This window comes from Rhamphochromis sp. 'chilingali' (assembly GCF_963969265.1).
Source record: "Rhamphochromis sp. 'chilingali' genome assembly, chromosome: 18".
NCBI lineage: Eukaryota > Metazoa > Chordata > Actinopteri > Cichliformes > Cichlidae > Rhamphochromis > Rhamphochromis sp. 'chilingali'.
In genome coordinates this window covers 28,063,722-28,089,644 of record NC_137945.1, presented here as the reverse complement: position 1 = coordinate 28,089,644, position 25,923 = coordinate 28,063,722, and the positions used below count along the sequence as shown (strand labels likewise).

The 25,923-nt window shown below is 41.1% G+C and overlaps 1 protein-coding gene across 2 annotated transcripts; it reads right to left on the bottom strand.

Moving 5' to 3' along the window:
• Nucleotides 1-1,304: 1,304 nt before the first annotated feature.
• On the bottom strand, nucleotides 1,305-25,695 carry itgb1a (integrin, beta 1a). 2 transcript variants are annotated; one of them, XM_080864185.1, is made up of 17 exons: nucleotides 25,355-25,695; nucleotides 9,950-10,016; nucleotides 9,504-9,589; nucleotides 8,841-9,072; nucleotides 8,578-8,748; nucleotides 7,989-8,227; nucleotides 7,589-7,744; nucleotides 7,401-7,496; nucleotides 6,933-7,022; nucleotides 6,539-6,679; nucleotides 6,223-6,425; nucleotides 5,869-6,107; nucleotides 5,543-5,765; nucleotides 4,611-4,843; nucleotides 4,241-4,407; nucleotides 2,816-2,893; nucleotides 1,305-2,425 (listed from the first exon to the last, which is right to left on the bottom strand). In XM_080864185.1, exons 2-16 carry the CDS (start codon nucleotides 10,014-10,016, stop codon nucleotides 2,816-2,818), a joined length of 2,421 nt encoding a protein of 806 aa, XP_080720311.1. In that variant the 5' UTR covers nucleotides 25,355-25,695; the 3' UTR covers nucleotides 1,305-2,425. The 2 variants fall into 2 exon arrangements, with proteins under 2 accessions (XP_080720311.1, XP_080720312.1); XM_080864186.1 differs by lacking the exon at nucleotides 2,816-2,893 and having other exon boundaries at nucleotides 25,355-25,694.
• Between the last annotated feature and the right edge of the window lie 228 nt (nucleotides 25,696-25,923).

Below are 25,923 nucleotides of genomic sequence, written 5' to 3'. Positions count from 1 at the left end.
TGGTATCTGCTTTGGCATTTTCTTCATAGCTTCCTCAACATCTTCACTTTTCACAAAGAACAGTTTCACACTTGTGTTTGTTTCAGAAAAGGCCCTGAATAACTCTTCTGCATCTGGGATGTCATGCCCCATCATGTCAGCTGCTCTTTTTAAGGCTCCCCCGACACCATCTGGTGCTCCTTTTCCATTACGAGCCTCGAAAAAATTCCAAGAGCCAGCCTTGAATCCTCTTCTGTCCAGTTCTGTAGTGAAAAGGTAGAAGTTTCTTGGTTGTTTGTATTGCGTACAGGCTCCGTCGCTTAAAAGGTGCAGCACAGACACTTGTGGATGTTGGCCTTGAAGGTAATCTAGTACAGGATTTAGGTGCTGCCATATTGCTGGAGGGCCTTTATGTCTACTGGGGGAGATGGTGCTAAAGCACACAGGCACTGAGAGTCCACCAACATACAACACACAAGTATGAAGGATGGCCTGCTGATGTGAAGCCCCAAAGTGGACTGCCTGAACTTGAGAACTGTATTTACAGCTGTAGTTTTCTGAGAAGTCAACATGTATCAAAGTCTCCTCCCCTGACATGCTGTTCTTCAGCTCACGGCTCAAAGATAAATTAAAAATGCTTGCAATGAAAGTGTTCAGGTCTTAGGAGGATAAGAATACAAGATATTTTTTGGGGGGGTTTATTGAATATGGACAGTGAAGACAGAGAGGAAAGTGGGGAGAGAGAAATGGAAGACATGAAGCAAAGAGCCATGGGTCAAACCGGAACCCAGGCCTATTGCTCTCCGGCTATATTGCATATGGTCAAATGCTCACACCCGAGCTAAACTGGTGCCTATCCCAAGATGCTTGCAGCTGATGGGATAATTCGAATTTTGGAAAATAATTCAAACTAACTGAAACGATACTGTGAACTTGGAAAACTAAACTCAAATAAAAATATAGAAGAAATATCAAACCTTTGTGAAACTAAACTGAATTGAAATATAAAAAAAAAGAAATAAAATAAAATAAAAACTAATTAGAAAACACAGTTGATTGATACTTCTCAATCAACTCCCCAATTACTTTTGACTCTGAAATTTTGTGATTGTGCATAAAAATGTCCATAATTCCTAAACAGTTCATGCAAGCTGAAAAGCTGAAAGTCTGCGCTTCCATCACATATTGACTTGACTGTTTCATTTACACTCTGCTGTGATTGCTTACACATGCAAACTTAAAAAAAACTGAATTATCGTCCACAAACTTTATGAACCTAACAGTATTTACAGCCCTTCCACAAATGAAACACCTGAAAGAAAGAAAATACACTTTTTTTTGTCCATTATTTAATAAATAAGTCATAAACAGCACTGTGGGAGAACATGATACTGAGATAAAAGGCACTTTGAAAATAATACTGTAAAAGGCTTGAGTGTGGTATCAGAGGCATTTGGGTTTGGGAAACATTTCAGAGGTTCTTCATGTGACGTTTCAAAGACAGTTTCAGCCTCACAGTCTCAAAAACAAACCAGCACGATCGGATCAAATGGGCAACTTCACCAGTTCACTGACAGGACATGCGTTTGGTGTACTTGAAAAGAAGACAGCAAAGGACCTGAGAATGAGTGTCAAAGTTACTTCATTTACCATATACAATCATATCTCATTAGTTAAGCAGTAATTTATTTTATAGTAATAAAAATCCATTGATTGTTCATTACCACCACATTTTCAAAATCTGAACAAGTGGTATGCATTCCCTTTAATGATATTTGAATCACTAGATGTTCTTACGCCGCACTCAATATAATATATACTGTATAATAGACTGTGCAATAGCCTAATCTAAGTCGAATGCTCAACATTACTCAGTACTTCCTATTGCAGTTGTTTTCGATATATACACACCGGCATACTGTCCTGATATGGCCAAGAATTTACATATTAAACTCAGGCCCTGTCAGCAAACATACAGAAACTCACAGGAGGTCAGTGCAGACAGAGTCAGACGAGTAGAGACAGACAGAAGCTGAAGGAGTGTTGTGCACGTGTTATATTATCCATGGCGTCTACGCTGTGTTGCTAAAAAAAAAGCCAAGTCCTCTGCCCGTACCAGTCCAGCGGCAGGAGAACTAATACGCAACTTAAAAGTATATACACATACTGTACATCTAAAATACAACAAATGCATAAAAATCATATCATCAAGTGTTAGTAAAAATACTGAATCAGTGGGCAAATGTATACACTGTAATGATAAAGCAAATAGGAAAAAAAAATGCACATAAATTCCTCCGCACGCTCCTGTCAGAACTCAAAGCTACGGTAAAGGCTGCGGCTGTCGGATACTTGATAGCAGAGCTGAACTGTGGAGCTAACATTTGCCTTCATATTTGGGATTGACCACAGTCGTCACGGCGCTTTTGTAGATTGGATTTTCACCCTGGAAAAGAAAAGTTGAAATTTGGTCAAATTCTAAAACTCAATCAAACCATGCATGTTTGTGTGTGTGTGTGTTATTCTTCCAAAAACACCGGTTATGATTAAATATACAACAACTTGGGATATTCACAGAATTTAGTTTCAGTTTTTGTTGTATCACACTTTGCAAACAGACATGCTTTTGTGACCACATACTAAACACCAGAAGGTAAAAATCACCAAGCAACTTTGCTTGTCACAGCCTGTTCATGCAGTCTTCATTAATCTACTCTTAATGTAGCTGCAGAGTCTGTAGGTCTTTAAAAAGACAGGTGAGAGAGAGAGAGATCACAGCACACACATAAACAGCCCGTGCAGGGAAAACCAAGTGGAAAGTAAAAGAAATACAAACTTAAAGAACAGCAGCTTTACGTCCATAGTTTGGGTTCTGGAACTGATTGATGGGACTCTTGTATATGGGGTTCTCTTGCTATGGGTGCAGATGAGCACAGGGCAGAGATGAATGAGGAAACAAAGAGTGACAGTACAGGAGAGAAAAAAATACAAAAGGCGAGATAAAATGAAAAAGCAGGAATCAGGTGCGGTGACAGAAGAAAAGACAGCATGTGAAATAGAAGGAATTTAGCTGGAAGCTCTTATTAAGCAATGAGCCACCAAAGCATTTTTCCTAACATAGCTCATCTATGATTCACTTGTTCACTTGCAGTCTTTCTTGTCTTTTTGCTTTTGGTTAACCGGAAGGTGCTGAAGGTGCTGAAGCATTTAATCCTCCCCTCCCTGTCTGGCAGCTTCCCACCTCTCAAATAAAAGGATAAAAAGAACTTGCCATCAGATTAAAACATTTACAGAAAAACATGAAGGGCACCCGTGATGTTTATTTTCGTTGTCAATTGCACCTAAAGACCTAAAGACCTGTACTGAATGTAAGTGTTGTTGCAGCTTAAATACAACTGTATCATGTCAATATACACAATATATATATATATATATATATATATATATATATATATATATATATATATATATATATATATATATATATATACATATAAATAGATCATAACTGATGATAGATACCTAAAAATTATAGGATGAAGATAAAAACAAATCAAACAAAGCATCTGGGTATGATATTTGACACAGACGTCTTCCTTTTATCTTGTCAGGGAGCAGGATTACATGCACTCTTATTTTTCAATATTACAGGGATGTGGAGCTTTAGGCCACGCTGCCTGTGGGAATAAGAAAGACCCCAAAATGCAGAGCAGCTTTACTGCTGCTGATTAGAGACATCTGCACCATCAACCCCATTATTCACTGCAGGTTTGACAAACTCCTGCCACTAGATGGGGGAATATTACTGCACATGGAATTATGCTGAAATCCAGATTTTTGTTATATAGATATTGGCAGATGATGTGGAAGAAGCAGGGAGGGGAGGAGTTGTGGCTACTCCCCAGAAAAAGTCCAGCTATGCTCAGAGTGCATAGCATTCCCAAAAAAGTCCACACAGTCTTCAACATTTTTCCCTCTTTATTTTGAGCTCCGCTCAAAAGCAACAAATACAGTCTGTGTGTGCAGCTGTGGGACGGTGGAGAGTGAGAACAAGATACTTCATAATGATTTCAAAAAGTCTGCAAATCTCGTCCGTTGCTAAAAAACAACAATGATCTTCGCAACTTAATTCTCTGACAGCGGCTGCTGTTGCTGAGCAGGCAACCGACACCTGTTTTCCACATTTAACTTAAACTAAAACAATCAAAAACATTTATCCTGCTCGTCTTTCACAGAGCCACTTCCTGTTCCAGGCACTCACCGTGTCCCATTTGGCGTTCATCTTCTCCTTTTCAAACTTGGCGAACTCTCTTCTGTCGTGGATGATCATCAGCAGCTTCCAGATCAGCAGCAGGGCTAAGCCAATGAGGACAATGCCTGCGACCACGCCGGCCACAATGGGGATGATGTCAGGACCGGAGGGGCAGTCTGAAAAAGAGCAGGGTTCAGCAGGCAGCTTGAAATCGCAGTGCAGCAATAACACCATGGGAGTAACATACCATCACACAGCTATATGTGAGTAAACAAAAGCTCTATTTTTGTAAGCCAACCACCATGGCCCCTGTAATTAGCTTTTTCTGTAACAGAAACCTTCCACACCCTGTTCCCAGTGAGCCCAGCCCTCTCCTTACCCAGCTTGTCGACCACATGGACTTCCCTTTCCGTGTCGTTGACAGCGTAGGTATAGTAGAACCAGCAGTCATTGGCATCCCTCTCCTTGCAGTGCATCACGGGGTAAGGGTAGTCATTGGGCTGCGGCAGCTTGTTCCTGTCCTTCACTGTAATCAGGTTAAAGTAGCTGCACTCCTCTTTGCATGTTTTCATCTTCTCACCGGTGCCAAACGCCCGGCACTGGACACACAGTCTGGAAAGGACAAGGAGTGTTGTTAGTAAACACTCAGTTAGATTTGCCACGTGACAACAAAAAAGAAACAACTGCAGCAGCCCATCTACCTCCTTGTTGTCATGGAGTCAGTTAACGTAGCCTTATTTCTATATTTTATTTAGATTTTTGATAATTTTCTTTTTTTTGTTATTTTTTTTGTTATATGTTGACATGTTATTATTAGCAATGAATATATGACAGATCAGCTATTACTAAGTTCTTATTTGCAGTGGATATGCAGTCAGATTTTACTCAAAGCTGATTTACGTACATGTACTTGCATAGTACAGAGACATTATGAGAGCAAACACTTAAAGAGAAGTGTTCAGCAGCTGAACAGGAACACACATGCCAATCACCTATTATTTTAATGCATGCACACAGTAGAGGTTTGCAATAATTTCAGTGAGCATGCACTCACAGCCGTAGTAAAGCTGTAGATATCTGCACCAATCACTATAGTATCTTGTCAGCACTCCCAATTGAGCCTTTAATTACCTTGTGATGCCTTGTGATTTATAAGTATATTCTTTTAAACATCAGACATATTTTTCTTTTCTATAGTAAATAAAATATGGGTTTGTAAATCATTGCATGCTGGTTTTATTTACATTTTACACAACTTGTCATCTATGAAATATATGCAAAACCAGAACTATTTCTACACATCAGACTTACTTGTGTTCAGCGCAGACTCCTGGACAGGTAGGGCAGGTTTCACATGTGGGACCCTGGAACTTGGGGTCTGTGCACTTGCAAACGCCACACTCACATCTTCCTCTGCCGTTACAGATCTGCTTGTTGGTGGCCAAACATGTGCTGTTGTCCAGAGAACAGTCACAGGCTCTACCGCTCCACATGGGGTCGCAGATACACTCCCTGCACACACATCGTCCATTCCCTAAGGAAAAAAGTTAAAAAAGGAAAATTGTGATTAAATACTGTAAATGGCCTAAACACTTAAATGAAGCCACAGATATAATCTGTAACATTGACACACTCACCTCCACACAGTTTGTTTTCAGAGCGATCACAGTTGAAGTTGTCACACTCGCAGAACTGGCCGCTGTACCTTTCCTCTGGGTTGGGTCTCTTCTTGCACTCGCATGTGCCGCACACGCATTCTCCGTTGTTGCTGCAGATGTCCGTGCTGTTGTCTTTACGGCAGGTCTGATCCATGTCGTCTGTAGCCATGTCGTTGCTGCTGCATTCGCAATTTCTACCCACACGGCCTTCAAAACACCTGAGACAATAAAGGGGAGGTTGTGATGCATTTTAAAAGAAGTCCAAGTACATGCGAAGGCGAGAAGTGAACGATGGCATTTTTCAGCAAAATATCTTTTGAATTAAAGGCTTACCTGCACGCTCCACACTCAAAGGTCCCATTTAAGGAGCACTTTTCGCTTTTTTTAACAACATCGTTATTCTGGCATTGACAGTCACAGATGAAGTTGAGGATAATCTCCACCTCCTCTGTGAATCCCAGGGGCTTTATCTTGATGGTCTCACTCTTGCCTTCATTTGGACAGCCCTTAGATGTCACAGTGATGTTAAAGTTGACCTGAGTAATGGAATAAGAAAGAAAGCCTAAATGAGAGAAGAATGGTGTGAAAACTGAAATGGAAAATATGAACTGTGAACTGCAACAACAAGAAGTCATTCTGTATTTCCCACCTCATCTCCAATTGAGATATTGGAGCACTTTCGTCCATCGTCCTTGTCGTTAACCACTCCGTTCTTACACTGTGATTTGTATTCTATCTCCACTCCCTCTGGGAGCTTGCTGTTGTCTAGAATAACTTCAGATGAGAGAGACTGCCAAAAACCAAAAACATAACAACATGAAGGTTTTTTCCTGCTTTGGAATTTCATCTGGTAGCTTTGTTTTGACAGAGTACAACACACAAAGGCATGGCTGTAGGTTAAATGAGAATACAAGTACAAAAAAGGAATGTTCCAGCTCAGTAATCGCTACAAGATTTTAACAGAGTTCATATGAGGAAATGATAACTTGATCAAAGTTTTATGACATTATGCTAACAGCAAAAAATCTCAACAATGTACTTACATTGTAAGCGTCTATGATGAGGTTGATTACATTGCTGGAGTTGGCAGACAGTGTACCCACTGCAGACTTTGGTATCAGATTTTTCAGTTCCTGTGGAGGAAGAGGCATGTTCAGAGCAAAACTTCAGAACTCTATTAATCTCGTGGCCTCAGAAAGAGACACAAGTTGTTTCAACTTACACTACAGCCCACAAAATAATATTTTAACCATTTTATTGCAGATTCTGATCACACAAATTTCAACTATTGCTTTGATGGGTGTTCACACTTCGAAAGGTGGACCTAAAAAGCAACAGCTTGTTAGCAAGAAATAATGAGAACTTCAAGGGGATGGTAGTCTTAACTTAGCAGATGGCTAAGCTTTTTGCAGATGTTTTTGTTGCACTGGACAAACACATGCATGCTTAAAAAATGACAATGAAGAAAGACGTGAATGAGTATCACAGGGATAACAAGAAGAAGAACTAACTTGGTACACAGGCTGAAACTCCTCTGTGACTGCAAAGATAGTCTGAATGTTGTTGTCGCTTAGCTTCTGGACCAGGTGAGCAATTGAGGGATAATCCTTAAAAAGACCAAGGAAGAGAAAAAGCCATATTTACAAAATCAACACAGCTAACCTGTACAAAACAACCAAAGCACAAAGGAACTACTTACATAATAGTGGCTCATTGTGTACACATTGTCCTCCAAGTGACATTTTCCATCATTAGGCAGTACAATGCCTCCCAGTTTGCCATCTCCAGCAAAGTGGAAACCGGCATCAGTGGAGAACACCAGCAGACGCGTAACATTCCTCCAGCCAATTTCCTTCTGATAAATAAAAAAGAAAATATATTAAGTAATTACCAGAACAGCTTAATATGTGACACATGAACTTTTGACTACATCCACAAATCTCCTTGTAAACACCAAGCACTCATAAAATACCTTTTTGACACTACATCTAAACACTTTTACTGGCACTATATCCCTCCAAGCAGGCCCCATAATGACTGGAAAATTACTTGAGAGTGAAAATTTCCCACAGGATCACTTTCCTTTTCTTGATGCTTACCCCGCAAACAGCCACTTGCATGATGGCGTCAAAGCCCCCCTCTGGAGAGTCCAGGTTTCCTGAGATTTGCTGCTTGCCCACCAGAGAGTTGAACATATTGCCGTCACTGGTCAGACTCAAGACATTCTTATAGCTGAAGGGGCTGGTGCAGTTCTGGTCCCCTGTGCATGGGTTTAGCAGCTTGGATGGAGTGGTGCTGATGTAAGGCATGACCGTCTTCTCCACAAACGAACCAAAACCTGCAAAATAAATTTTAAACTAAACTAAACTAGATGTTTGCTTTGACAATGCGTATGTCTGTAACTGTGGGGTTAGGTGTGAGGCACAACGGCCTGATTATCTTTTAATCCTGCATATGATTAGTTGTTTGTTTTTTTTGCTTGTTTTTAAATGAGAATTGAATTGAAAAGAACTTCATCCAACCTCAAAATTGCTTTAAGAGTATACCTCTAAACTGTCTATCTATTTATTTTTATAATTTTGAGGGGGGCTACAAATGTATATTTGTGCAGTTATAAAAGTCTTTCTTTACTTGTGTAATTACATTTTATAGTGAGAAAATTAAACAGGTGTTATTGATAATCCCCACCTATATGAAAGTCACTGGTGATCTTTTTCATCTCCAACATGAGACTGGTTCCCAGGTTCTTGACATTCTCCAGATCATCCTTCATTGAGTAGGACAGGTCCATCAAGTAGTACAGGTCAATGGGATAATCTTCAGCTCGTTTGAACTTCAAGTCAAAAGACTGGGGCTGACCTACATAAAGAGATCACATTTAAAGTTTAAATAAAACTGAGGTTGCTCCAGCCTGGATGCACTTCCAGTAACAGTATAAAATGTGTTCTCACCAGATCGAAGGTTGAGTCTGAGTTTCTGGGGCTGGATCTGAGTGATTTCCTCTGGCTTTGGTTTATTGGTTTCGACCCCAGTAACCTTTTTGCGATTGGTCACACGCTTGTTTGTGATGATCCACTTCTTGCCGGTTGGATTCTGAATTTGCGAATCATTACAACCCCTGTCTTTTAAAGACTCTACCTCATCACAACGGGTTGACAAGGCTTCACCCTGTTTCAGGAAGTTCTAAGAGCAGCAGCACAGAGAGAATTAAAGGAGCAGTCTGTCAGTTTAACAAGTTAAAATCTGTTCATATGTAGGCATCTTTGTTATGTGTAAACAAGGATGTTCTACAATGTACAACAAGCCAAATGATCACTTTGGAGAGAGCGAGTGGAGACTAGAAAAGTATAACAGACTACAGCCTACCCTGCGCTCCTAGGTAGGAGCAGTCTTTGTAAATTGGATGAGTGTAAAATACTGGCTTCTTGCTCCTCTGTATATCATTGATATAAAAGATTGCTAAAAATGCCACCCTTCTCTTTGGGAATTGACGAATCTATCGATGTTTCAAAGATAACAAAGAGTATAAGCCTAACATAAAACATAATGTTAGGCTTAACAGCTGTTTTCACTTCCGCAGCAGTGAAAACAGCTGACCACTTCAGTTCACGTACTTCCTGTTCACACCAGCCACATTTGGCTCCAGCCTGGATGCATTCCCCACAGTGTTTGGCATTGGCACTGATGCACTCGTTCCCCTCTAGATGGAAAACAAAGAGAGAAGAGAGAGCAGAGTCAGAGGGAGGAGAGGTATAGCGCAGTCGCTGCAAAATAAGCAGTCCTGTTAAGCCCCCGCCTGCGCGCTTACAAATCGGTTCCTCTGCAACACTCCGCGTCTCAATGGTAATGGGAGACAGAGACGGATAATTCCATTTTTTCCATTATCCTCTATGCCCTGATGCTGAAGTGGAGCTCTGCTCAGCAACATCATTAACCCTCCCTCGCCACAGTGGGACTCATCAAAATAAACTGCATGTTTACTATACGAGCTGACATCAACAAAATGATATAATTGGGACACATGAAGGATGCTACGGAAATATCAAGAGGAAAATCTTACCTTTCTGAGGATTACAGTAGCAAAAGACTCCTAACAACAGAGATATCAAGATCACCTTCAGGTCCATCTGAAAAACACACAAGGGGAAAAAATATATACATCAAGGTGTTCTGGTCTTGACATAAACAGAGCGACTGCTGTTTTGAAAAGCACAATGCCATTTTGACTGTGCCTTTATTTCCAATAACAGGATCTGGTGTGCTTGGTGGCCTGAGTGTCTGAATTAATAATATCCCCGGATAAAAAGGTCCACAAGAGTGAGAACGAGTGTCCAAGAGATGAGAGATTAAACCTGCAAATAGCTTGGTTATAATTGGAGGTAATAAATTATCCTGTTATAGCGTGCTTGGCTATTCTCAGATGGTCATAGGGTAACAGGCCGCTCATTTAAATCAAACCACTTTCACTCACGCACACACACAAGATTACATCAACTCATCCTTAGCTTGGACTGTACCTATTATTTATTTCTCTCCCACAATTCCTTTTACTGTAAATAGCATCAGCTCCCTAGAGTCATCCCCTCTGTCGTCGTGTACATTGATCCCTGTCTGACTGCAGGCCATTTGGTTGGCTAGTTGCTGTGTGTGGACATATTTTATCACAGATAGTTCAAAGCTGCTAAAATGCTCAACAACTTATTTTAGCAACAAACATGCTAATGCCCAAATAAGTAGGCACGAGCTCATAGCCTAGCTAAAAACAGCTGAGTTCGAGTTTACAGGCTTTATTTTTATGTATTTTACGTTTTATGGTTTTTTTTTTACTGTTTTCACAGTGTTTCGTTTTTATGCCTCTGTGTCACTAAAAATTCTGCATAACCGATGATTATATTAAGATATAGTTTGTGCTGGCATTCTTTAAGATTCGCAGCACCTCTTACTGGCAGACCTACTCAGCCGCAGCTGAGAAAGCTCCTCGACAGAACTGTCAACCAACCACCAGCCAGCAAAGGATCAGATCATGTTGAATCTAAAACATGTGGAAGGTATACCCAACACTCCATCTGACCATAAAACACAAACTGATGGTGAGTCATTGCTAAAATATTCTCAGAATATAGAAGTCTACCACACTACAGGTCAAGGATCCAAATTAGAGACTGACAGACAGACAGCGGTAAAGTCACAAAACTTTGATTTTAACTTATTTAGACTACTGGCTGCTGCTGGCTATTCATGGAGGCTGCAATAAAAGACTGCATTCCCTCACACTGTGCTAAAGGAAGCTCTGATGTTCAGTGTTCACTGTGTTGACTGATGCATTCCTAAGCACTTGTGTGAATGTGTGTGTGCGTTTATCCAGACACAGAGGGACAGACGGCCTGTCTACAGCCCCCCAGATTAGATCAGCTGGCTTGGCACTGCTGGGCATGGGCAGCATGTTCTAGTTGGTGTTGTAGCTGGACATTTAATAGAATAAAAAGATCCCATAGCATCTTCTATGGTAGAATACAGATCTATGACCCAGCTTTAAATGTTGCGAATGATTGGTTTATGTGTAGTCAGTATACAGGATAAAGAAGTGACTCAGGTGAAAATCCTGATCTTAAAATCAAAGAGGTTCACAAACATGATATTTCTGTGTATGTTTCTTGTTTGCAGTCAAATAAAAACAATGGCAATAAGACTCTTTTCAGGTGTCAAGTTAGAAAAATAACCATGCTGTCTTCAATCCCATGAAGCTTTGCAGCTGTACAGAGGAATGCTTAGTAAATAACTACAGTAGGATATAGAGCTGAAGACTGAGAGCAGCCCAAGGAAGGTTCAGGAACAGGTCATCCAGAAACGTCAGACTTCCCAGACTTCTAAATCAACTAAATAACTTGTCAATATTTTCCTCACACACTGTTATATGTTTTAGTAAAATAAAAAGGTAGAAAAACGATTACTTCGAAAGCAAAAACCCACCACTGATAAGGTAGGACATACTTGGTGGAAAGTTGTTTATTATATAAGCATGAATGTTTAAACTCAACTGTAATCTGTCTGTTTGCATTTCAGAAATGCAGTTTATGCAATTCATAAATGATAAAATTCAGCGTAGAATGCAATCAGACCAATTTATCAGCTGATATTAGCCATCTGGTCTATTGGTGTCTGCATGCGTAACTGCTGATAAATGAAAATTTAACAGGTAAAGAAATGGGAGAGACACCCTTCAACTACTCTTTACTTTTCTTGCTGGCAGTCAGCTGATCCAAGCAGAGTTGAGCAGAGTAAATATAAGAAAACAAAAAACTACACAACATTTTTTTAGGGAAATGCTTATGTTTCATGGGTCTGAAAGCAGCCAAGATGCCCCCCGCACGCGCACACATCCTCCAACCACACACACCCATATTTTGCTCCATTGCGGTTTATTTCACACCTCAAGCATTTAGTAAGCAATTAAGCAAATACAAGTAATCTGCAATAAATTACAGGTAGTAATAAAATAAACTACTAACTCTTTTATGCTGCGTCCACACCTACACAGGTATTTTTGAAAATGCAGCTGTTTCGTCCACACGTAAACGGCGTTTCGAATCACCGAAAACTGAGATTTTTTAAAACTCCTTCTTTGCGTTTACGTGTGGACGAGGAATACAGAGTTCGTCACACAACGTCAAAGGTATGTGCCTTTTTTCACATCACACTGTGCGCCACGTTATTGTTTACATGAGATGAATTGCAGAATAGCAGATAGAGACAAAATGTTAATCTATCTTCAGTTTTTACAGGCTTACATACACACACGCAGTTACTGTCCCTCCATTTACAAAGGCAGAGGCGTCACGGTGTGATTATTTTACGTGTAGTTGTTTTTTTTTCCTGTGTAATAATATTCAACATTGCTATCAATACACTTTTCAAAAAATGCCTCTCTGTGCAAAATGGGTTTAAAAACATAAACAGCTGTGAGATACTGTTTGTCCGTGATTTAGGCTACGTTCACACTGCAGGTCTTAATGCTCAATTCCGATTTTTGATCAAATCCGATTTTTTTGTCTGCTCGTTCACACTACAAATAAAATGCGACAGCAAACGCGCTCTAGTGTGAGCGCTCAAAGCGGCCCGCATGCGCAAAAGAAGGCGTCACACACAACGCGCTCTGTTTAGACCCAGAGCAAACAATATTGTTTGACTGATGGCCCTTAATATAAAGACTTCGGACTTCACGTTTCCCAATTTTTGCTTTAAGTTATTTTGTTATTTACATAATAATGTAGATAACCTAATAATGATCCTTTTTTTTTTCTTTTGCCTGTCCCGTTTGGCTCTTTTGCCATCAGAATTGTTGTCTAAAGGCAAAGAAAGATGCCCAACGGATTTACTTTACCAAATTGACCATCCCAGCCTTGCCATAATGGTCCATTTGATTCACCTTTTATTGTTTATTTTATTTTCACTTGCTGAATACGGGACAGACTTGACTGGGGGAAAGAAGGGGAGAAAGAAAGAGGGAAAGAGAAACAGCTGAGAAGAGGGACGGGGGAGAAGGGCAAAAGACAAAAACCAACAGAATGAGCAGAAAAAAAATGCATATATCAATCACCTGGATCACCTGTTGAGAAAGAAAAAAGAAAACAAGCAGAAGAGAACAAGAGTAATAGAATAAACAGCATCACAATGATATATGGGAATATGACAGTAAATACTAAATATTAAACATTATTGTGCAGCACATAAGATCAACAGAACACAGTGTGCTTTGAGGTAGGAGCCAAAAAGGGTGTAGTTTGTGGGTGTGATCACCCGTTTGTACACCTGTGAGCATGGACGCGCTTGTTTTTTTAAAAGGTTCCTTCATGTAATGATCTGCTAGAGGGTGTGAGGGGGCCACAGCCCCGTCCTTCAGGGCATGAAGCAGGTATGGAGGAGATCAAAACTCCAGACATCCAGAGGCCCCCAGAACACAAGAGACTAAGGAAGACCAACAGAGGGGCAGCCGCGCCACTGTCCCAGAAAGAGCTGAGGAGAGTCCCAGATGAGGGCTCACTCAGCAGCCGCGGAGCAGAAGCCAGGGGGGGTTGCAGTGACGCGCCCGTGAGCTCCGCCGGCAGCCAGCCGTGCCTGAGTGACCGAGCCCCAGGCCAAGAGGCCGGGGGCACCCCACCTCCGAAGTGGCCCGAGCGAGCCCCAGGCTCCAGGCCCCGATAAGCGGCCGCCAAGGAGTGAGCCGGTGTGTACCTGGACGCCCATCCCCAGACACAAAGAACCACCAACGCACCGACACCTGAGGGAGTCCGCCACTGGCAGGGGAAGTGGTGGTGGGGGGAGATAGGCCTCCAAACCTTGGAGGGCCTGAGATGTCCCCAGAGAGGTGGCGTCTGATACCCAACCTGACATATAGACACAGACATACAGGCACACACATATACAAACATCCATTCCCACCCTCATGCTCTCATGTGCACTTACTCCACACTCAACCAACGTGGAGACAAACATAAAGAGACGCTGTACACACGATCACACTCCCCAAGCGTACTCTAAGAACCAGGTCTAGGTACCCTTGCCCCTGGAGGGGGTAACTGCACCCAGACCCAGGTGGTGTTACCCTTTTCCCTGCGGTGGGGAGAGGCAGACTGCCCCGACTCCGCAGCAGCAGGGAGGCCCCACACTCCAGACCGCAGTCGGACGGCCAACTCCTCCTCCTAGCCCCCCCGCTCCAGCAGGCCGCAGAGAACAGGGGTTAGAGAAGATTCCAAACCTCCCACCACCTAATAATGATCCTTATTGCTGTTTTAGAGAGGAGCGGTGCTTCAAAGGATAGTTGCAGATTTCTGTCAGAATCTGCAGATTATACAGTACAAATAAAATGTTCACGTTTCTCCAGCGTTGTCTTCCCAACAGTTTCACTTACATCTACACTGGATGGCCAGGAAGCATTCGTGATGTCTTCTCCAGCGCTGATAATTTCCATCGGTCTTGTGTCAGTGACGTAAAAGACGGATTTAATGCGACATGACCGTTCAAACAGCAGTCGCTTTCTAAAACATCGGATATGTATCGGATTCAGGACCACATATGAAAGTGACCCAGATCGGATTTGAAAATATCGGATTTGTGCTGTTCACACTGTCACACCATGATCGGATATGGGTCGCATAGGGTCAAAAAAATCGGATTTGATGCGCTTTTGCCTGCAGTGTGAACATAGCCTTAGACAGGGGGAACAAATCGTGGCAGGATCAGCCTGATATTATTTGTATCCCACCGTAACTTTACTGTATAAAGAGCTAACATCTCCAAAATGTCAGGAGTAGTTAGTCATTACAACAAGTGTTTGTGAACTAAAAATCAAGAATGTGGGATACTGTTTGTCCGTGATTTCAACAGCCCAGCGCATGCTCCGATAAAGGGAGACCCAATTATGCAGGGGAGACCTACCTTGGCACTTGTGTAGGTGAAACCAAAGGGAAGATATGCTTCACCAAGACATGCTTCTAGTCTTTGGCTTAGCAGTGTCCAAGCGTTTTTTTTCCCCTTTTCATACCGCGCCCCCCCTGCAATGGCTCTGCGATACTGAGGTGCATTCTTGAGGATATCATGAACTTTTCCTGTCAGTAAGCCAGTGTTACTGAAACTGTCTTTGAAGTAGAAATTATATTGTTGGTTTCAGACACTTTCGGACAAAACTCAAACAAACTGAAATTGTTTATGAAAGGGAAAATGTGATTTCTAGGTCACAGCTAACATTAGCTGGTATAATGTTAGCGCGGTGGTTCCCAAACTTTTTTTGTTAGGCCCCCCCTTTGTTTTACAATAAAATGCCCCCCCCCCCCCCCCCCCCACTCCCCCTGCAAAAACACATCCTCCAAGTGTAAAATAATGGTTGTTTTTTCTGTTTTTTGAAAGAGATTGTAGTTTTACACACACCCATATGGGTGTATGTGTAAAACCACTACCTCTTTTCAAAAAATGTCTCTCCGTGCAAAATGGGTTTAAAAACATAGACAACTATGGGATACTGTTTCAACCTCTGCTTTGCATTTGTCTTGGAGCCCCGTCAAAAAACCTGTCCATTATGCTAGTAGTGTCCAAGCATTCTTTTTTATTTTAAATTCATCCCCCCCTAGTAAGTAGAGTCTCCTCTACTTACTAGGATATCTGAATATCAGATTTTTAAATCACAACATATTGATATTGGTCTTAAAAATCTTATATCTGTCAGGTGCTGCTACAGGATGAGAAACACAGTTAGGCTGTAAGAAGAAACCAAATCATATTTTTGTAATTAATAAAATTGCTTGAGAATTACTATTACTATTCACTCAGACATGTTTTGATATGGTGAAATGTAAAAAGCATACCCACAAGGACAGAAGCTGTGCAAATAAACGGCAGCACATATTATTATTTATAAGTTCCTAGGAAACCAGGCTTTTAACACACTGTCGTTATCCTGCACTGGTGTGTGGGAGAACTGGTTCCAGGCACCAGGATGCTGGAACCAGGATTTTATGAACATGCAAACTAATGCTAAGAACACGTTATCATCTATAATTCTCTTTGCGCTAACTTTGCAAAATTCATGAGGTTCGAAAAGACCGTACACCTAGAAGTATGCTTTCACAAACAACCTGGTAATTTTTACTATGAAAAATATATGAATCAAACTTGGTAATGTGTTATTACGTAACAAATGTAATGACATGTGTGTGCTTTAATGTGTGAGTAGATGGAAAGGGTAATATAGATAAATTCCCTGACTACAGCAGAAAGAGCAGTTACTTTAACTCCCTGTCTCTCCCCCACTCAGACGTCTGCATACATACATGGAAATTTAACTCTTCACACACACCTGAACTGTGAGTAGTGGCAGCCCAGCGTTTCGTAGGCTTCTGAAGGCTCTATCAGTTGGCAAGAGAAAGTGATGTATGGCAGACGCTGTGGTGCGTGACTAAAACGGGCTGAGGCATTCCAGAGAGCCTGAACATTGCCTGACCAGGATAGTAACCCATAACACTGTTACTGCACTTTGGGGAAATGTGAGCTGTTGTGACACCCACGATGCATAAACAAACTCCCTCCATCCTTGTCTCTCTTCCTGCCTCAATTTTCCTGATTAAACCCGATTACAAACCCACTTTTTCCATTTTTCCACGACTTTTCTCATCTGCACATATTGTTTATGACTTTTTTACATCACGTTAACAGATATTAGCTTGAGGTGAGTGGGGGGTGAATCCCTGCGTGAAAATCTGTGGTGCAGAAATTAATTGAGCTACTTTAAAAGACTGGATTTACTTCCCTTCAAGCTGAGCTGCATTTGCAAGTACTTAGGACTACTTACTTCAGCAAGCACTGCCATGAATAATGACCACTGGAGTCAAGGGAGAGAAACAGGGAGACACGGTAAACCATACAGTGGAGCTGCAAAGAACTGGTTGCTGCTCAGAGTCACAGCTCTCTTTGTGGCTAAAGGCTGGGTGCTTGGTTCCCTCAGAAAGGCTGTTCTTCTAAGTTTGTGAAAAGAGGGAATGGAAAAGAAGGAAAAACAGGAAAGGGCGGTCCACAGCTCAAAGGAAAAAGGGTAGTCTCAAGTCCAAAGGAAAGGATCCCACAGACTTTACTTCTGCTCATGTATCTCCTAATCCTCTCTCCTCCATTTGCACTTTTACTGTACTTTTACTGTCATTAACTTTAATTGGTAATGACAATTACGTAACTTTTAACAGGTCTTCACAGCTTAAGACTGATACATTTCATAGACACTGATAGCTTGGAGTTTTTAGTTGATATTTAATTCCAGCATTCCAACATGTGTTCAGTTTCCAGAGTTGCCTGTGGCATATCTTTGGCATCCTATACTCCCATCCCTCCCATTTTCTCTCCCTCATTTCCCTAACGCACTCCCTTGCGCTGCCTCCCTCCTCCCTCATATCCCCGGCACAATCGCTCAGTTCACTCCCTCCGCTGTGAGTGGAGCCAAGCCGGTGGCCCCTTTGACTCCACATACCCTTCAAACACAGCGGAGTGGGGAACATGTCTGAGCTCTGAGACGTACAAGCCGCCGGACAGAACTGAAGGAGAATACCAAACAGTGTCTGCCTGTGTCTCTATCCACCCCCACCATCATCCGGAGGACCCTCTCAAAAGTAATGAATCAGGCTGCCCTCTGAGACCACGAGGATCTGATACTTAAAGTGCTCCCACTCACCATCCAATTTTTGGCTTAAAAGGGCCTCTGTGCGCTAAATAATACTAATGAGACAAAATACAATATCTTTTGGTGCTTCTTTGTTTCAAGGGGATTGATAAGTGCAGACAATCCAATTTAGTAGTCGATGTGAATTTTTGCACAGAAGAAAAGAGTAAAACACTCCAGGTGACAGCGGCTGAGAAATGTCATAGTTTCCACGTTACATCAGCATGTTAGTTCTGTGCGATTCCTCAAGCGAAACAGCTTCCAGAAATGGAAAAAACACTAAAAATAACTGGCCCGAAGAGTGAGGCTGAAAGGCATGAGACGGGATGAGCAGTGAGTTTTCTTTCCCATTTTTAGTCTGAAAAACATACAGTCAATATTCAGCTTCCATTTCTATTTTCCCATTGCGAGAAAACGATCCAGGGGTTCTAAGAGCGGCTAACAAGTTTTTCATTGATTATGGGTAAAATATGTAATATAAAATGCATACTGAATATTCAACTAGGAAACTGACAGAAGCAACAATTACCCAGTAACTGTAACATAAAAACTGTAGCGGCATAATAGTGATGCGCAGATTTGCTAAGATCCTGACCTATAACGGCCAGTATTAGCTATTTGACAATAATTTCTTATCTACATTTATAAATTAAGAGATTCAAATTCAGAGAAGAAAAACACCCTGCAACCATGTTATTGATGCTGCATAGTTTGTCTCTGCAGCTTCCCTGTTGGGAGCACATTTGAAACACAATGACAAGCAGCATCTGATCCAAGCAGAGCCAGGCAGAGCCTGAAGAGAGTACATGAGTAATCCACCTATTGTGCCTAAAAACAATATTAAACTTTATTATCATACTCACTAAGTGAGACAGTATCAGCTGATATATCTGATTTTTAAATCACCAGATATTAGTGCTGGTATCGGACTTATAAGTATAAGTCAGGTTCCTTTACTTATTAATTCAAAGCCGTTGAAAGAGTTATTTTCTGTAGCTAAAAGCAGTCCATATATCAGCAACAGTCACTGAATTCCATTCAAATTAGCTAGCTTTAAATGCTAGTGAAATGCACTAATGTGATTTGTATAAGATAGAGAGCACATAATTTCAAAAACCTTAACAGTTACAGGCAGTGGCATTTTAGGCATCTTCTTTAGTGAGTAAATAAGAAAAAATGTGTATTTATGCACTTTCTGCTTCACTGCAAACCCAACCTTGAATTTGTTTTTGCCATTATAACCCTAGCACCTTTAAAAAAAAGTGTGCTGTCACTCCTGACGCTTAAAGCAGTGATGTGCCATTATATAACAACAGCTGCTCACATTTTAGCTATTAAAGGTGATAGCTCATTTACATAATACCGGTAGAAGCCGTCTAGTTGTTTTCTTAATCAGGAATCCTGTTAAAAAGTGTTTCAGGCAATGTCAAAGTTTTCCAGAATATTTCCCTGAGAGACCTGTAATTATGCACAGTGTGATAGTTTAATAGAGTAATAAGGATAATAGCTACAGCCTAAAAAACAGTTTTATCAGCGATTCAACAGAGAGCCTGTTGCTGGCCTTAAAAATTCTGCTGCAGCTTTTCACACAAAACACTTAGCCACGCATGCTCTCTTGAGCCCTGCCAACATTCTCCTTGTGTGTGACAGAGGCTAAAGATATACTTCTGAGAAGGGATACTGCATTTGAAGGACTTTTCCACTCAGATAATCTATAACACTTTCATAGGACTGGTTTCTTTTTTTCTTAAAAAGAAAAGTGCACATCAAACTGGGTTTGTATCTCATCACATCACGTCCTCGCATGGTAGCTAAGTAGAAACAATCGAAACCCAGCCACAGCCTTTGGTGGAGGGCCAAGACCATATCGCTTTTCAGGGCTCTATCCCTGTGTTGAAAATAGCTGTGCAATGCTAACGTTATTTTGGACTCGTCCTCCCTGCCTGGCCTCTCCAATCTCTCTTTGGTTTGACACAAAGTTAATCATAAATCTCCCTCGAGCCTACAAACATATAACCAATTTAATACTTGTTTCTGTAGAAGTAACGACACACTTTATTCTGTAGCATTCTTGAAAAAAGAATTGCTGTTGAAGTAAGGCAGATTTGTTTGACAGAAGACAAGCTTTGTTTAGTTTTAAGGAGCCATCTGTTTTACCATTTACAGCAATGCTATAAAAGCAGAGTGAGACAAGGCAAGAGGGTCCAGTTTTTACCACTACCAACCACCAGTCTAAACTGTAGGATGGCTGTGGAAATCTTGTGGGGTTATCTTGCTGTGACAGTGTGAGCCTTGGGCTCAGTCTGTGGAGCTGGGAGCAGCTGTACAATAAGCCCTTCCAAACTCCCTGTCTTTGCTGACTCTGTCCTTCCTGCTCTAAAACACAGGAAGCTAAAGAACGTACAAGAAGCCTGCATCAATATGCCTGGAAACCAGCCAGGCATGACATATATGGATGTTCAGTGGGAAATAGGAGAACAAAGAAAGTTAATGACAAGCGAGAGCCAGGAAAAGGCTACTTTACTACAAAGAGGTGAAATGGTTGTGATCTGCCAGAACAGCAGCTTATTGACTTTCTGAATGAAGCGTGTCTGATCTAAACCTAAACCAGTCCATCACTGTAATCGGAACTGTGCAAGAAGCTAAACAAACTTGGAAACTGCTTTAAACAACAGCAGCACTGGAGCCAAAGGGAGCGACTGGAAATTAACTGACAGCTGAAGCATTTTTTAATTCTACAAAAATCAGAGCAGAACCTGGGCTGACAGCAGCCTGCAGTCTCCCATAAATATTTGCAGCTGTGAAATGATTAATGAATTGTCTGTTGGGATGGAGACAGGAATAAACATTATTTCTCCAGTAGAGTCAGTAATCTGGGCAACTGCTGACTAGAAATAGGTCAATTCTCCAGGTCTATGCACTAGATGTGACAATTGCAGCAATTCCAAGAGATTGACATTCTCTTTGTTACAGAAAAAGGACCAACATTGCCAGCTGCAGTCAAAGAAGGTGGTGCTTGAGTATGTCTGGCTATAACCATGAGATCCTCTCTGGGGAAGCAGCTGGGTGATATCAAGGACTCACACAACAGCATGTTAGTTCTGGAGGTGTGAAGCTAGTTGATTGTCAGTGACTTACTTGCAATACTAGAGTGAGGCAGTTGTCCAGTAGTAACTCAATCACAGATGATGTCATTCTCTCAGACAGATTGAAAAACAGTAAAGTTTTGTTGATCCTGTTCATCTGGACATTCAGCCGCTGTTTAGGTATTTTAATCAAGGCTATGAATGTAGACTACATGGTGGTAATCAAAGAGAACACACTCAAAGGGAAGAAACTACAGTACCAGCAATCTGACATTACATGTTTTTTTTACAGATATGTGGACGGACACATGTAATAAAGAAACTTTGACATTTGGTTTCACTGCATGAGGCCACCCATGGACACCTCAACTGTTTTTCTATGGAGAGCCTGCTCGAAACCACAGCTCATTAAAGACACTCAGATGTCTTTCATTAGAGCTTCATACTTTACACTATAAGTGAAGGACCTCCCCTTCTGCTTCCAGGAGAGACTGGAGCAGTAAACACTTCACAGCTCAAATTGTTCCTGTTTTATGTGTTCATGCATACATGTGATTTAGACAGACACATGGGGAGAGATTATTGCTCAAAAGAGGACTTGAGCACGAAGACAGATTGTGATGTCAGCAGTTTAACTATTTAATAACTGTAGCTAAGAGCCTGCAAAAACCTCTGTATACAATACATTTAACAGATGTTACCCGCTGTATTATATTGTAATAGAATGCACCCCCTAAATATCTCCTACTGTTGTGGTAGAAAAAAGTAGACTCTCTTTTAATTTTAAGGTTTTATGTTAAACATTTCTTTTGGCTGCTTCCTTATTCACAATGGATCATCACAGTGGGTGGCTCTGCATATCTGGCACAGCAATAACACTTCTGGTGCAACCCTTCCAGTGTGTCTTAAAATTAGGTAAATACAAAGACTTCACATATTATACTGTGCCATTATTTATTTAACACATTTTTAAGCCAAAATTTAGAGGGCTTGTATAAAAATGAAGTACAGCCCACAATTCAATAGCTTGTACCTTCAGCAGCAGTAAGTTGAAAGAATTGTTTTCTGCCAGTCTCTGGCATCGCTGTGGTGCTCTCTTCTTTCCTACGTTGCTACAGTTTATTGAGGTTTACGGGTATTTGTTCATGCACAGCTCTCTTTAGGTCCCATTGCAGCATTTCAGTTGGATTGACGTCTGGACTTCGACTGGGCCACTGCAACACTCAGTCACTTTATTGTAGACTCTTGGAAGCACTGTCGTGTTTCAGGACCCAGTTTTATTTCAATTTTGGCTTTTGGGCAGATGGCCCCAAAGTTATAAAATGCAATATGCTTATAAATGTTATAAATAGGCGTTCATGGTCAGCTCAATGACTCCAAGGTGCCCAAGTGCTGTAGCTGCAAAACAAGCCCAAATCATCATTCCTTTACGGCCATGCTTGATAGTTGGTATGAGGTGTTTGTGCTGATAAACTGGCTCCCCCCACATGGTGCTCTGCATTACAGCCATACACCTCTGCTTTGGTCTCATCTATTCAAAGGACACTGTCCCAGAAGCCTTATTGTTTCTTCAAATTTGCAAACCAAAGCTGTGGTGCCATGTTTTGTTTTTTTTTATAGAGAAGACACTTTCCTAGCGTGCAATGGTGTTCAGTTCAGTTCTAATTGTACTGTCATGAGCTTTAACATTTAAAATGACACCTTTAGAGTCTCATGTTAAATGCCTGCAGATCAGTCAATAACAATTATTAGTTAAAGTACCAACGTGCTGCTCTGTGAGATGTCAGCAATCTAAGACGTAGTATGTTCTTTAAAATTACAAGGAATAAACTTGGAATGCTGTAAAATTGCAAGTTTGAGTGCAGTTGGGGATGTTTACTGCACGCCATAGCTGTCTCATCTCTCATTTCCTGTCATTTCCTTACATTTGCTTATCTGACAAAGAAACCCAGCGCAAACAGCGCATGTAATTTTTCTGTCCTGCTAAACACAAACTGCCTCTATTTGTGAGTTACACAAACTCACGGAGCCTTCCAGTTAAAAACTCACGCTGTCACAATAATAAACAAAGAATGACAGAGTTTACAGCCCTGCAAATGTCTGCTGTCATTTACTCCCAGCAGAACAAATTCTTCATTTTCTCAGCAGACCTTGTAGAGCCGAGGTCAGCGTTAACCGCTTCATACCTCCCTGGTGTTTCCGGGGCTGATTTTAGAAAGAGGAGGCACCCCATCTAAAAAAAGAACAGGGAAGAAAAGGGGCTAGAGGTGCACTGGTGTTCAATGTGGTGAAAATATGAGTGAACAAATGTATTTGTGCCAAAAAACTGTGCGCTAAGAGAATGGCACCCAGTAAAGGCAACAAATCAAAGTGATTATATTGTTTAGAAATTGTTGCTCTTATAGGATTTTTAAATCTCATAAGGTTGGAGAGCATTTGTTATAGAAAAGACTGCTGAGGTTGGTGCTGGCTGATCGCATGTGAATGTCTCGCTGTTTCAGAGCTCATCAGGTTGTTGACCCGCTTTCAAACTCAAGGTAGGATGGGCACGTGTGCAGGCAATTGAGGTGAATGGCTTTAAAAGGCAATTATTTGTGCCACGTTACATCTTTCCGCTTGAAATGTTCCCCTACGGCACAAAGCATGTCTCGCAGGGGGCAATTGTACACATTCATCACTTATGTCTCACAGAGCAACACAAACACACACATTGATCGCATCTATCTCAGTGTAACAAGTTCGCACATAACGTGTGTGCCACTCCCCAACAAAGAAACAAACGCACTCACGTTCATGGGAAACATCACACATCCAGAAGAAACGCCTGGGTGTGGCTCTGAGTCTAAGTGGCATTATAAATCAGCTGGGAGCCCCCCACCCCCACCCCCCAGCAGCTGCTCCCCAGGGAACCTGAGGTCACATCTATTCAGCTGGTGGCTACTGGCTACAACTCCCCTCATTGTCCTACATTTACCCTCCTCCTCAGTTAGCATTCCTCCCCCATGTCCTTACTGTCCTTCCTCCAGCCCCATCACCCTCCTTCATATTGCCTTCTACCCCCTCCCCCCTCCAAACTCCCTCCATCCTTGTCTCTCTTCCTGCCTCCATTTTCCTGATTAAACTTCTAGGATCTTTACCTAGTGGTGGTTTCAGTGCAGTGGGCTATATTATTTACAAGGCCTTCACTCTCCAGCTCTCCTTTAAATGACTGGGGGGTTGGGGGGTTACTCAATAAATGGAAGTTGTTCAGCCTATCAATCACGCACTGCATGGGCAACAACAAGCAGCAGACAGTAAACACTTATAAAGTCTTATAGCTCTGTTTTTAGGTTTTTAGCAGTTTGTTTGTTTTTTTGCGTATATTGGTAAATAGACTGAGGTCAACAGTATTTACAAAGTGGTTCTATATAAAATAAATTAATTAATGTTTTGGAAGTTATGACTTTATGTGACATTGTACCTACATTATAACTAATTCAGACCTTTGTGGCCACTTAAAATATCTTTGTAGAACTATTATGTTTTATTTGTTGCAAATTCTCTTTAAAAAGCCATTTTTAATGCCAACGATACTTTTTAACTAGATAAATAAAGAATACATTTTAGTCACTTTGCCAAAAACTGATTGCATGTTCTACCTTGTGACAGGAATGTTGTTTGTGTCTGAAGATGATATCATTTATTATGATATCATCTATTATTATACATTTGGCACATGTTTTGCATATCATAGGCCAACAACTCATCTATCTAATTTTAATATTATTTAATCACTTTTTTGCAAATACCGGAAATCACTTTTTGACGATCAGATTTCTGGCACAACACCGAACACATTAGTACACTTCAGTTTGACTATTAATGACAATGTAACACACTGACACATGGCCAGTAACCACAACTATGCCCCATAAACAGCCAGAATCTTTACATTTTAAATCTGCATGTCTGTCATGTCAAATTAAACCACAACACAATGCCCGTGATTAGATTATTGCAAACGGGTTCAAGTATCAGTGAAAAAAAACGTGGGCGATGAGAAAAATAATAAAATGTTACAAACTTTATATACCTGCCATTAAAATGTAACAGTGACAGTATAAACTTAACCGGGCTGGTTACGTTTATAAAAATAAAGAAAAAAGAAGAAAAAAGAGGAAATAAATGAACGAATGAAGTTTACCTTGGCGCTGTTATTTCATACAGGAGACATAAGCAGAAGTAAGCTAGCGTTTGTAGTCCTCTGCCCGCAGCAGCGGCACAGGCAGACAGCAACTATCTGCCCTGCTGGCACCGGGGACCACTCTCTCCTCCGAAAAGTCACTGGAGATTTATCCTGCTGCTCATTCCTCTCTGCAGAGAAATATGTCGGCAGTATATATGTTTAAAACCAAATATTCGGTAGTTGGAGAGGGAGACAGTATCCGCACACTGCCTGGGCGGACCTCTTTACCGCGGACTAAATGAAGGGGACGAGCGAAGAGTGAAATCCTCAGTCCTCCGCCGCTGTTCCTAAAAAAAAATAAATAAAAAATGCAGCAGCATCGCGGACAATGGCACACCGAGCGTTTCCGGTTACAGCTCCTTCAACATAAAATCAAAATTCAAATCTTTTTATTTTTTTGTTTATTATCTTTATATTTTATAATTGTATATATAACAAAAATAGGAAAAAATTTCAATAACTTTTAAGTTAAAGATTTTTATAGCCCCTTTCGAGAAGGACGAAAGCTTTACAGAAGAGTAAGAATT

Bases quoted from the DNA above. Each gene is read 5' to 3' on its own strand.
- itgb1a (XM_080864185.1), bottom strand. From the start codon at position 10,016: ATGGACCTGAAGGTGATCTTGATATCTCTGTTGTTAGGAGTCTTTTGC. The intron at 8,749-8,840 runs GTGAGAACACAT...CTCTTTATGTAG, and splicing joins CAGACTCAACCTTCGATCTG to GTCAGCCCCAGTCTTTTGAC. The intron at 7,023-7,400 runs GTTAGTTCTTCT...CTTCCTCCACAG, and splicing joins AGTTTCAGCCTGTGTACCAA to GAACTGAAAAATCTGATACC.